The sequence below is a fragment of the Diadema antillarum genome, unplaced genomic scaffold, assembly GCF_040938485.1.
Source record: "Diadema antillarum isolate AM-2024a unplaced genomic scaffold, OU_Dant_1.0 seq00000341_RagTag, whole genome shotgun sequence".
NCBI classification, from domain to species: domain Eukaryota; kingdom Metazoa; phylum Echinodermata; class Echinoidea; order Diadematoida; family Diadematidae; genus Diadema; species Diadema antillarum.
The window spans coordinates 701704-715433 of record NW_027271354.1 but is presented as its reverse complement, the minus strand read 5'-3'; the positions used below and the strand labels follow the sequence as shown (position 1 = coordinate 715433).

The window sequence follows — 13730 nt, the reverse complement described above, 5'->3', positions numbered from 1 at the left end:
GAAGGGTCCAAAATTGCTGAAACTTCAACACCATCAGCACTAGCATTCCTACCTAAAACCTAGATAGGAATGTGTTGGGATGTGGTACTTTTAAATAATGCCTGCATTCATTGCACATGGTCTCTTATTCATAAGAGTTAAGTTTTCCACTTTTGGATTCATTATCATAGCCTAACAAATAACAGAGTAGTTTTGTGAAATTTTATCACAGTATTTTATATATTTATTTATTTATTTGGGGTTTTTTTTGGTCAGAAATGCATACAACAAAATCTGGGCAAAACACATATCAACTTGCAAGGATATATTTCAATATTGCAAATAAGCTCCATCAATTCATATTATCAACATTCAAATGTTTCTTCATCATGATTGTGTGGAGAGAAAGAAAAAAAAAAATTGTGACAGCATTGGGACTAGTACAGAGGTCTTTAGTTTTGGGGACATCTTTGGTGATGCCCAACAAATCCTAGATATCAAAATATTGGCAGATATCCAGACCTCTCTCACAATCAACTGTGTGAAATTCAACTTTTCCCTGGTATTTTTCAGTGAGTACAGTGCTTGTTAATGCTGCCATCAATATACTGTAAAAGTGGAAATTTTCGCGCATTTCATGCAACCTGAAGCTAGCGCGAATATAAAAGCGCGCAAATATTTTTGCGTGCCATGTTCCAGCAGTTGATGTCTTGATTCCGCAGAATTAAAAACACACGAAACTCATCTTACCCGGCCAAGCACGAAAAATTAGTCACTCGAAAATATCCACTTTTACAGTAAACAAAATAACACAGTTCTGCGTCAATGCAGATAGCTTTCTTGCTCTTTCTCCACATTAACTTTGGCATGGCATGGTTTCAAGATTTTCTAGTACTTGAAATAGATATAAAACAAGTAAGAAGAAATAAAAACAAGTATACAATTGTGACTGAATTCTCAGGTTTCAAATCCATGTTCTTGTGGCAGAATAGCAGCAGTGCACAGTGCCACAATATTACAAACTTGTACATTGTAACTTGCAAAACTGGAAATGTAATTGAAAAAATTGTTCCAATGTCACCCAATGAACTTCACTCACAGGAATGGAAAATCTTAGAGTCATTATCTAATCTGGCACATCTATTTTACTGCACTGAGGATACAACACTCACATGAAACAAACAGGTACAACAAACAAACAAACAAAATCATCAGAAACTAATAAATCAATCCACAAAACTCATCAAAATACAGAACTTTTTTTTCAACATTTGGTGCATAAATGGGCAAGAATAAGGGCTTACAACTACGCAACATTAATACAATGATTTTCAAGTGCTGCAATTTTTTTTTTGCTAGAGTCCAGAAACAACTATTGAATGAAAGAATGAGAAGATAAAGAGTGTGATATATTTGGAGATCAATTAAACTGTCAATAACTTGCACAAACGCGTTGACCATTAGCACCATTGGATGAATGAGTTTTGAGAATCTGAGATATGGAAACCTTCAATGAAACTTATGCCTAATGGCACACAACACCACACAGGATGACTGCTAGGTTAAAAAACAACAACAACAACAATAAAACAATCAACAAACTTTTTTATAGCAATTTCTGGATTGGGGTGCCTACAGCTGTGATATAGACAGTGACAGCATTACAAATTGGAAAAAAAAAATTGTATGAGAGCAAACTACCAGGTAGTGCTGCTAACGTAGTGAATTCCATTAAGTTGGAAAAAAAAAGGACATGACAATAAACAAACATACAGCAATGCTCTCTTTGAAGTTAAAATAAGATGCCTTCCCTTGCCTCAAAGGGCAATTACAGGCTGCATAACAAAAACTTTTGTAACGTTAATGAGGCATTTAATGATGTTTAAGAGGTTCATGATAGTAACGTTCAGCCAGAGTGAGGAAGACAAATGTTCTGATACAAAAATTAGTTTACTCTTTAAACAGTTCAGCGGGAGGTTGAAAATATTGTGCACCAAACCCCCCCCCCCCCAAAAAAAAAAAAAAAAAAAAAAAATTAAGAGAATAAAGTTGCAAACAATCATGTTGTGTATCCTCTTTCCAGGCAGGAATGATACATCTTTGTGAGTTGGCTTTACGGGCAACATGTGGCACCAGTCAGTGTGCTATTCAACAGTGAGCCAAAACATGCTGCACCTACATGTACAAAGATATGTTGTGATACACATTATGTGGTTCAGAGCCACTCACTACTAGTACCCTGACATCAACGTAAGCATGTGGGACTAAGCCAACCAAGCCCAATTCATATCTCCCTCATTGGGGTGAAACTAGTGTGCTACCTACAATGTATGTATCCTTTCATCAAATGCATGGGCAACGGAGCCACAATAGTATGTAATGTTGATTACATCACGAATTATTGGCAAGGTACATGTACACATGGTGCCCCAAGCATGATAGACTTGCACAATCTTTCATGTGATACCTCATGAGACTTTCTTTCCTTGCTTGCATAGCGATAAGAAAATGGGCTTCAAACACATAGAAAATGAGGATCACACACCCGTGAAGAGACCCTGTTAGTTACCAGAGTAGGAACATGCAAAAACAATCAGGACATGGCATCAGGATGAGCATTAGCTTGACTGTGGACCCTATAACTCAAGGTTCAGCTGGATACCAATAGTGTATGTAAGCAAACACTGAAATCTTCAAGGTCACACAAAAATAATAGCCATAAAATTTGTTGTAGACAATAGTGCTATTAAAGAGATTGGAAGATAATCTTTTTTGCACTGGTTTCTGGCTGAAATTCAAGCGATCCCTTCTAATCAAAGTAAGCTTCATAATGATGTGAAATGCCACTTGATTTATAGTGAAAGTTTCCCCATCCACCCCTCGGCCTTCATTCAGTCAGCATCTTGAGGAAAACATTACAGCCTTGGAAAGACACTGCATTCATTTGTGTACCAGGTTCAGGGACCTATTTAGTTCTTAGAGAAAACATCAGTGTCAACCTGTCCAAGCCATGCATCACCCACAGACAAACACACACATACACACACACACACACACACACACACACACAAACATGAGTGACATGATGCAATGACCTCTGATGCTGATGTTTTGCCAGGTATACATACCACAAGATTTGACGACGTGTCCAAGTGGATCATGAGTGTTGCTTTCGGCAAACCATAAAAATACAGGGACAAACTTTGATAGTTGAGTAGCAACATGTTTCACAAGTTCACCGATATATACACTTGTACCATTGCTTTTCCTCCCTTAGATGAAACATGCTTCGTGACTGAAGTAATGAGATGCTATCATGATACATGATGTCAATGACAACACATTCTCACCGGGAGAACCACAAGTTGATCCTAATCAACAGCTACGGACACTAATGCCGTTCCGACAGAGGCGATCCTAAACATGGAATATTCTGTATGATACACATCCACATACACTGTACAAACAACATTTAAATCTCTGTACAAAAAAAACAAAACAAGCACTTTTGTGGGCATGACGTAACAACAGGCCAAGCGACACCCAATACAGATTGTTAAAACATAATATATGATGCCATTCTTAACTCTCTTAATGTAATACTGCAAAGGAGTGCTCTATACATGGAATATAGTCATTTAACACAAATGTTTGGTTCACAGAATATAACTCAGGACAAAGGGACTACAGGACACTTTCCTGCTGCATCAGGGAACTCAATGCGGCCTATTATAACATATGTTCCGCTTTGGCTTCTACTGTTGATTGAATGCGTTACTTTGGTTATGCACTTAAGGTCTTAAGTGATGATCAGTTTAAGGACTCTTGCCACCAAATGGTGTGGTAAAAATAAATCCCAAAGCGTCCAGCATGGGTCGCACTGCTTGGAGGAGGTAGAGAGCCTCACGCTGACTCTATGTGGAGTGGATCTTCCTCGTGTGCACTGTGAACAGACTCCTGACTGTGATAGCTATGGCGATTCTGAAACTTAGCTTTCACTCCCATAGAGATATTGAGCGGAGCACTCTCCTCATTCAGTTCTGAAGGGTCTGTCTCCATGTCCCCATTGTTTGTGTCTTCAAACAGGTCCACAGCACCGTTCACATTCAGGTTGACAATGTCGCCATTCATGTTGGCATTGTCCAGGTCCTCAGTGAGGGGGCACTCGTTGGCTGGGATGTCATCGTCTCCGTCGTCATCACCGTCAGTGTCCATGCAATCCCTGTCATCATCACATATTTGCGAGACTGGCCTGTATGCAGAGTCCGCAGCAGTCTCTCCTATGTTGCCATTGGAGACGTCCGCTGAGGAGACATGGATTTCTGGAGCAACAAGCGGCTGTCCCACGGCACCAGCGGTCTGTCCGTTGATCAGGACAAACTCCTGTTCGCTGTTTGGAGTGTTTGGTTGAGAGTCTTTGGACCTGACATTGACCAGTTCGTACACCTCTCCGACGGACTCACTTGGGGTGTTGTCTCCGGGTGTGGTGGCTGAGGAGCTGACATTGTTGCTGCCATTATTGGCGGAGGGTTTTCGTTTCTCTGATTTAGTGCGACGGTGCCAGAACTTGGACGGTCTGGCGTGTCTGTTGGGGCCAACGCTGGCCATCGTCTGGCTACGAGTCCGATAGAAACCATCACTGTCTAGCGAGCTGTTCCGGACAGAGTCAGACAGCCGTAAGCTACCAGGGTCCACATGACCAGGGCTACGGAGGAAGTTCCAGTCCCTCCCATGTAGACCAGGAGCATCAAGGATGCCGCGTCTTGATCCCTGGCGACGCAAGCTTCTGATCTGTTGCTCAGCGGAATGACAACTCTGCAGGGCCTTGAACAGGAAGTAATAGTCCTCCTGGAAACAAAAAGCAAAAAAAGTGTACAAGGTTGGTTACCACTGTCAGTAAGTCTGGTCTGTTACTCACACGTTTCCTCAATCTCAATCTCATTCAATTCCTCAATATTCTTTTCCTGCTGGCTCTATCCTAACCAAAATCAGATTATGCCCATCTCTCACCAAAGCAATGATTAGCTGAATTCTTAGTTGTCCACAATTATCATTTTGCTACAGTTACCAGAACACAAGTTCACTGTACTAACAATGCATGGAAGATAATTCACATGGGTTCCGGCAAATTTGGTTCAATGTAACTCAATCTGACTTTGCTAAACTACATGTTCATTCAAGTTATGGAACTGCATATACAGTACATGAAAGGAGTAATATTTATATTCAGAGCAAATCAGATGTCACGGTTCTATTGCATCATGATCTAGCCACGGAAATTATGTCATTTGAAGGAAGCAGGTTCAATGAAGCAGATTATTGTTGATACTTGGAAAGTCAATTGCTTTAAAATTCTGGTATAAGAAAGCCTTAAACCATATCTTCAAACAAAAATGAAAACAGTGGTCTAAAAAAAAAAGTTTACTTCAGAGACAGCTCATGACACTACAGATGAGAGAAGGGGTGATCTCTGAACCTCTGAAGATACCTTTGTGGGGATGAGGTTGGGCCTCTTTGCGGCGTACAGCTTCACCGTCTTGTAGATGTCCACAGCCTCCTCGTGGATGAGCTCCTGATGGAGGGTAGAGAGGGCACAGAATGTCCCTGCCTGGCAACCACCGTTCCTGTATCATGGATACACACAAATAATGTGAATTTGAATGTGAGATTTGTTATGATGGTGACACGACATTTGCTCCTGCGACAATTGCTCCGGTCTTTATTTTCTCCAAAGGACTGAGGGTTAGGGTTAGGGTTGTGATAGGGTTTTAGGTTTAGTTTGATGTGTGGATTAGGATTTGGGTTAGGGTTCTGTTTGTGGGTAGAATTTATGTTTGGCTTAGCGTGCAGATATTTAATGAGAGCAAATGTCGCAGCAGCAAATGTCATGGAACCAGTTTTGACAGTAGGTACATGTGTAGATGTCCCCATATGTAGGTAGTCCCCATCATACAAGAATATATACCATATGCCTTTCATTGGTAGGACTATTACTTTGGAATCTACAAATTGTGTACAAGCAGAGTTACCTCTTCTGAAAGAGCCCCCAGCTGGATTCACCATATGTGCATACCTAGTGGCAAAAGTGCTACCATCATTATCACTTTAATCATCATCATGGTCAAGATCATGATGATCATCATTATCATTATCATCATCGTCATCACCCATCTCCATAATCATCATCATCATCAGCAGCAGCATCAGCAGCAGCATCAATATTATGTATCATTGTCATAATAATGCATGGAAAGAATCATGTATCATGATACAGTCATTTGCTCCAGACAAAACAGTCACACCAACCAACCAACCTGTCGTGCACAGTGATGGGTCCTACTGTGTCCTTGTTGGATCTCTCCAAGAACTCGTTCCTCTTCTGCACTGCGTAGATGAGGTCAAAGGCCGTGTGGAGCGGGGAGCAGCACTCGGGCCAGTAGCTGCAGTGGTACTGCCTGACGTTCCACTGGTCATCGTCCTGCAGAACGAATGTGGAAAAGACTTCTATCAATTAAGCCAGCTCCTGATGCCAATAACAGTTTCAACTCCCATTACAGCCTGTAGTCACTGAGCAAAGTGAACTACTAGATGATAGCAGTTTTCAGATTTCCATTCCTAGGTTCCAGTAAAGGCACTGATACTTTTTACACCTTCCCTGGAAATCTCTAATGCATGTGTCATATTTCCTCAATGTTTTTGTCTGTGGTTGCCAGTTTGAACCATCAGTATCCTTTACCACTTTCCATAATCTCTTCACTTTGATCATGAAATAAAAGATTCCTAAAATTACTTGCATTCTGGGGCAATCTATTTAGAGCCGTCTCTGATAACTGAACCCAGTAATCCCTCCAAGAGTCCCTTGTCATTTTCATTTCCCAAACCTCTTAACCCGTTGAGGACAGACTGATTTTGCTACAACACGAATTTCCCAGACACCTGTCCAAGTATACTAAGTTGGGACCTGTCTTAAACAGGTTAATGATCAGGAATGGTCTCGGATGTCCTTGGCATCCCATCTAAATACACTTTCTCTCATCCTTGAGGATTGGACCTGAAACTCCCCATAGCCCTGTCCCATCCTCTTCCTCCTCATCAGTAAATTTTGGACAGACCAGGGACTCCATCTTCCTTGCAATCCTTTCTTCACGGTTCTCATCCACATGCATTGGGAGAAAGGAGTTCATTACCTTCCCATCCCCTCCTCTCGGAGGACCTCACTAGGGCAGCGAGGTGACTCGGTCGGTAGTGTATCCGCCTTTCAATTGAATGGCTTGAGTGCAGACACGGGCTCAAACCCAAGTGAGTCTTACTGAGCAATGTTGTGTGTTATCGTGCCAGCCCCTCTGGGAGAAGCAAAACACTCTGTCCCTCTGATAGAGCTTAACATGAAGGTCCCGTGTGTGACAGAGTCACAATCCACGCACATAAAAGATCCTGCTTATAACAAGAAGGTCCCATGTGTGACAGAGTCACAACCCACGCACATAAAAGATCCTGCTTATAACAAGAAGGTCCCATGTGTGACAGAGTCACAACCCACGCACATAAAAGATCCTGCTTATAACATGAAGGTCCCGTGTGTGAGAGAGTCACAGCCCATGTACATACAAGATCCTGCTTCATTCATTCACTGCAAAGAGCAGGGTCCATATACCCAGTGAATTTGGTCCACCCCAAGTACTCACAACTGGACTCCATGGAAGACAACTGAATATGGGCTATCAAGCCATCCTGTCAGATGGAAAATTAAAACAAAAAACTAACAAACAAACAAGCAAACAGCCACCCTACCCCACTTAGTCTCCGATTACTGAAAAACAGTGCCAAATATCCTATCTGACCCCCATTGACTATAAATCTGAACTCGCTGCCACTCCATCCCTGACACACTAATATGAGAACCCTACCAACTCACCTGAGAGGACTGGACCAAGAATTCTCTGGTGATGAAGGAGATGTTGGAATGTTCCTCCTCACATAGCGTGATGGTCAGTGCCCCGAGGGTCAGGGGCTCCTCCTTGCTCGTCGGCCAGTAGATTGGTTCATCCTCCTGCAATATACCATGATATGTGAGGAGTGAGTAGAAATTCATGGTGACAGGTAATTAAGTGGTGATTTGGCCTTGGCAAGTAACCCTCATCTTTATTGATGTTCTAACCCTTTGCCAACATCACATTTGTAAATGTCCTTTGGTGTAATATTTCATAGCAACAATCACAAAGTAACATAGCTACACATTTTCATCATGCCACGCATAATTGTGACATACCAAATAGCGTCCCTATATGCCATGACTCATTATAGTCTACAAAGATATGACTGTTTGATAAAATCGTCACGAATCAATACTGAGAAAAAAATGGCACAGTTGCAACCAATTCAACTGCTTTTCAATTAACAGCTGTTATTGGTGAAAGATTAAGCAGGATATATCTATTTGTTAATGGCTGCAGAAACCACGTTTTATTTCAAAGATGCAATAAGATTACACTAAGCAATGTTATGATAAAGCAAAGAGCAGCATAGGTGTTAAAAAAGAAATGACACTAAGCCAGTTTTTTCCCGCTAGGCAGGCTCCTCCTGTTTCACATTTCAGTGATCTTGCTCTATGTTAATCACCCAAACTACACTTGTATACGCAAATGGTATACCATCAAACAATCAGTCTCATAGAAGAGCACAATACCCTGGCACAGATATTCATTACAGCATTGCTTTGTGCAGTGACTCCCTTCACAGAGAGTCTCTATTGTAATAAATAGTTTGAAAGTTTCCAGTTTTTATTTATACAGCAGGGATTACATTATTTATGAGCCTTTTCGATCTCTGTCTACTTAATCACACACCACAATATCTCCCATTAGAAAGAAAGAAAAAAAAAATCATCATCGACTCATATTCTAGCATTTCTGTGGAGATCGAGAGTGGCGGCCGAAAGCAAAACTTGCCAGACTGAGTGATATACTTTTCATCTTTATTGTTCTTCCAATGGTTTATTTATATACAGCTCTGTATCATTGCCATCTGTGAGGAATGATTTATCTAAACTGTGCCTGTCACATTGCACTGCATTACATCGCAACAGATTCCATTACCCTCCTTTGGCTTTTTGCCAACATACCCTATGCAATGAAGCATGATGCATTTTATGAAGCTGACACTGGAAGATTTCAATCCATAGATTTAAAAAAAAAAAATGCATTCACTCTTGCTTTGAAAGAATGGTAGATATTTGCAAGCATAGCGATAGTTAGATGCCAGCAAAAAAAAAGATATATTTTTATACATTTCTCAACATTTTGTCAATGATGTCATTTTGTCAGAGATGTTGATGAGTGTACAGCATATGGCAACTTAAGGAAGGTAATGTTTGCTATTAATTGTTCCAAAATGACAATGCAACAGCTATCCTGCAAGCATAGTGATAGTATAGATACAGGAAAAAAAAAAGATACATTTTCACATTTCTCAACATTTCGTCAAATGCAGAGATGTCGTCCTAAGAGTGTATAGCAGATGGCAACTTTATAGGTAATGTTTGCTGTTAACTTTTAAAAATTGGCAACTCCACAGTTATCTGCAAGCAGAGTAATAGTTAGATGCCAGCAAAAGAGATACATGTTTTTACATTTGTTCACATTTCTTCAAATGCAGAGATGATGCCTGTTAAAAGTGTCCATACAGCATGGCAACTTTAAAAGTGGAAATGTTTGCTGTTAATCGTTCTAAATTGGCAACTTAAAGGAGATGAGTTGGGCGAGAGTGGAAGGAAAGAAAGAAGCAGCGGATTGACACAAGACCTTCACCTGGTTCTTCTGCTCGTCGGTCAGCGTGATGATGGTGGTGGAGTTATGCTCCCACAGCATCTTCCAGAAGTCCTCCATGGTCTCCTTGGTGGGATACTGGGTCACGATGTACTCCGTCTGACGCCGGTAACCCTGGAGACAACACAGACAAATGAGGGTATCAGATGACATCTTCCTGCATACGGGCAGGGACCATTACTTGTGACCCCTCTTTTGAAAAGAAAAAGAACAGCCCTGCCATTTGCTATAACATTTTCATCATTACCTTGCCATTATTACCTCGTCTTTCTTTCTTTTCTTTTCTTTTTTTTTTTGGGGGGGGGGGGGGCACTGCCATCAATTATCAAGCACCTGCTTTTAAGGTGGCGGACTCCTGCTTTATTTTTTCTCCTTCTCTCAAACTGGAATTCATTGTACTGTTGACTACTTTGATTTAAATGTATATGTCATACCATTTTGAAAATTATCCTGACTTATACACAGTAGATTTTTGTTCAAATATATCTGCTGCTATTTCATGTATGATTTTATGGCACATGCAAATAACAAAATCAATCTGAATCCTAAACTGAAACTGATAATCACCACTACCATCATCACCAATCATCAATATCATTATCACTATGTCAATCAATTCATTCCAATAAACTACTGGGATTCCAATGACTCGCCGATGACAGCTTTGATAGGCTGCACTAACGACGTCTTGGACCAAACTGCAATCATCTCATTTGATTACTCTAGCGAACAACCAGAAGTTGATGCAAGGAATTCCGAGCCCATTCCCGTCCATACCTGAAGGAAAGATGCATTGATGTAGCCATCAACTCCAGGCACACCAGAGATCGGAACTCGACTTCGCTCAACTATGGGGAAGGGGTGGGAAAAAATTATGACAAAATGTGAGTTGAACGAGAAACTCAGAGCAACTTCAAGTCTCTTTCTGATGCTGATATATGAATACTTGTTCAGTAAAACTGTACAGAAAGAAAGGACAAAAACATTGGATTCATTTTTCATGGGGTTAGGCTACATTCCCTCTTTCAATAAGCCTTCATTTTATAACTTTGTTTGATACACTGCTGTATTATATACTTTATATTCTGCTGCATACACCATCAGCTTTGATTTGAAAATATAAAAATACAGAACAGGTCTCTCATTCATCACACACAAGAACCTAGTTGGACCATGAACCATCATTTGCGCAACCAGATTTGCACTTTATCATCATCATATCATTTTAAAAATCTTTATGCCCTATGACTCACGCATAGTTTAATTTTTTGCAAAATTGTCGACAGGTGCCTAAATAAACTCCAAGAATAGTGGCATGTCTCCTGAGCAAAGCTGCAATGGAGGAATAATTCATAAAATGGTTTGAAGAAAAGTCATATCTCACCTGGTATGAGATCCATATTCCTGTTTTTGTGCTTGCTCTGCCTTGCCTTATTGAACTCATGATCTCTAGGCTTCATCCTTGTTATTAGCTGCAAACAAAATTCAATCATCAGGTTAGTGTAAATAATACATCATATTTATTTGATGTATTCATACAACTATACATCTTTTAATAATGATAATGATAATGAATAACATTTATATAGCGCTTAATACTGATGTTTCTAAGCGCATCAAATCGGGGAAAAAATAATATATACAAATAACATAAAAACAAAATACAGCATTATGTACATGTTATGATAACAACAGCAACAACAGCAGCAAAATTAAGGTTGTGTAAACAGATGAGTTTTCAACAATAACTTAAACCTATCAACATTTTTAGCATTACGAATATAAAAAGGGAGTTTATTCCAAAGGAGTGGGAAAATAACTGAAAAAACCCTATCACCATAACATGTACAGGTGTGGGGACCACGTGATAATTGGAGAGTGGAGGAAGAACGGAGAGAACGGGTTGAAGTGGAGGAGCGGAAAGAAATTAAATCTTTAAGATAAAATGGGGCAAGATTATTGCATATCTTGTAAACAATAAGGAGGATTTTAAAAGTGATACGTTGATGGATGGGGAGCCAGTGGAGGGATTGGAGAACTGGAGTAATGTGGTCAGATCTTTTTGTAAGGGTCACAAGCCTAGCAGCTGTATTTTGAATTCTTTGAAGTGGTGCAGTACTTGAAGCAGGGAGACCAACAAGAAGGGAATTGCAGTAGTCAAGATGAGAGTGTTGTAAGCTGTCAATATTGATCTTTGATTTAAACCAATTCTATGAGAAGATAAATCATTTGTCACATTTTCCCTACAATCTAAGACAGTCTGTATAACAAAAGTCTAATCAAAATGCTTATTTGTGATAAACACAGGACCATTTTCAACTATTAAATTGTTCAGGCTATTCCAAGATTCATCCAAAGATTGCTTCTGCAAGAACAATGCAAATGAAGTTTCCTTCCTCTCTTCAATTTTTGATGAGTTCACTGCTAATATTGAATATTCAAGTTTGCAGGCATTCTCTAAAAAACAAAACAAAACAAAACAAAACAAAACACAACAAAGACCCATTACTCCTCAATAATGAACTTGGTGCATGTAGTCTGAAGACTAGTTTGTAGACACTCACATTGAACTGCTCGTCCAGCACAATCTTGCCGACCTCGTCCGGAAGGGTCATCCTGTCCACGTACTGTCGCAGCTCGGTTGCCTTGACGACGGTGTTGCCAGCCCTCAACCACTCCAGAAGAACATCATGGATGAATACGTATTGCTCCTGAATGGAGAATGCCGAAAATACATGACTTAAAAAAAACTATTATGTTGACTGTGTGATATGTTTGCAGCATCATTTTGTAATCTACTAACTTAGCTTTATATCATTCATGCTCTTTTTAGAACTGTAGAGCAAGCACAGCAAGTGTATCAACTGTTGGATTCTTTTGTTCTATTTATAACAGTGTAAACAGCTGCATTCAATGAAAAAAAAAAGTGTTTGAATTTCACCGTGTATCTTCTTCCCATATCAAGGAAATAAACATACCACATGGACAATTTCAAAATTCAGTCAACACTAAATAAAAAGTAACCACCATGCTGTTGATGGTGGCACTTAATGTATTTGAGGAGAGTCATGTAATTGGTGCCCTGTGGTATCTTTGACAGCAAGATAATTCAACCAATTGAATAAAGAATAAAGAGTAAAATTAAAATGTAACTGCACATCTTACAAATATGAGATGCTGCTACACAATTCCGATACCACAGGGTAAGACGTGCCGTATCAAATATATATTAAAAAAAAAGAAATCCTCATGTACAAAAACTGACCTCTGTCTGCACCAAGTAGTTCCTCTGGGTCCTGATCCGCTTCAGGAAGCCAAAGACGTTGACCTTCTCCTCAGCCTGCATCTGTTTCAGCATGGTGTCAATCACAATGTAGGTCCCCGTCCTACCCACGCCGGCACTGTTAAGACAATCAGCGGGTGAACAGTAAATAAAAGGGTTTCCCGTCTTCTGAGATGAAGAACTTTACAGCTGAAGTTTTTACAAACTTAATAGGCAATGCTTTGCAGGTATCTATAACTTCACTTTTGTGGTCAATTGGACAATTTGGAACATTTCAAAGGCCTCATTCAAGACTCACATTTTTCACCACACATTCAATTACTAAACTCTCTTGGAGGAGTCTGCACCTTCGAATGCTTTTTAAACAGATACAGTGTATATGGTGCCATACAAATGCTGTGTATTGTCATCATCATCTTCGTCGTCATCATCATCGTCATCATCTTCACATGAAAGATGAAATGTCTGAATCAAAGGGCAGGGGACACTTGGACATGGAAACCACAGTCATGATCAAATTATTCATAGTATATTGTAAAAGTGGAAATGTTTGAGTAAGTAATTTTTCATGCTCAGTCTGGTTTAATGAATTTTGTGTGGGATGAATTTCCACAGAATCAAAATAGAAAATAGCATTATATATA

The 13730-nt window shown here is 39.9% G+C and overlaps 1 protein-coding gene across 1 annotated transcript in view; it reads right to left on the bottom strand.

The window, feature by feature from the left end:
* Nucleotides 1–1999: 1999 nt before the first annotated feature.
* Nucleotides 2000–13730, bottom strand: part of LOC139730887 (putative receptor-type tyrosine-protein phosphatase mosPTP-1) — a 269592-nt gene continuing 257861 nt past the window's right edge. Inside the window, exons 21-29 of the mRNA XM_071641763.1 lie at nt 13069–13204; nt 12368–12514; nt 11188–11275; nt 10581–10651; nt 9786–9917; nt 7895–8029; nt 6294–6457; nt 5468–5603; nt 2000–4827 (exon numbers count right to left, since the gene is read on the bottom strand). Of these exons, the coding sequence (XP_071497864.1) occupies nt 3883–4827; nt 5468–5603; nt 6294–6457; nt 7895–8029; nt 9786–9917; nt 10581–10651; nt 11188–11275; nt 12368–12514; nt 13069–13204 (1954 nt within the window). The 3' untranslated portion in view covers nt 2000–3882. The remainder of the gene's footprint in view (nt 4828–5467; nt 5604–6293; nt 6458–7894; nt 8030–9785; nt 9918–10580; nt 10652–11187; nt 11276–12367; nt 12515–13068; nt 13205–13730) is intronic.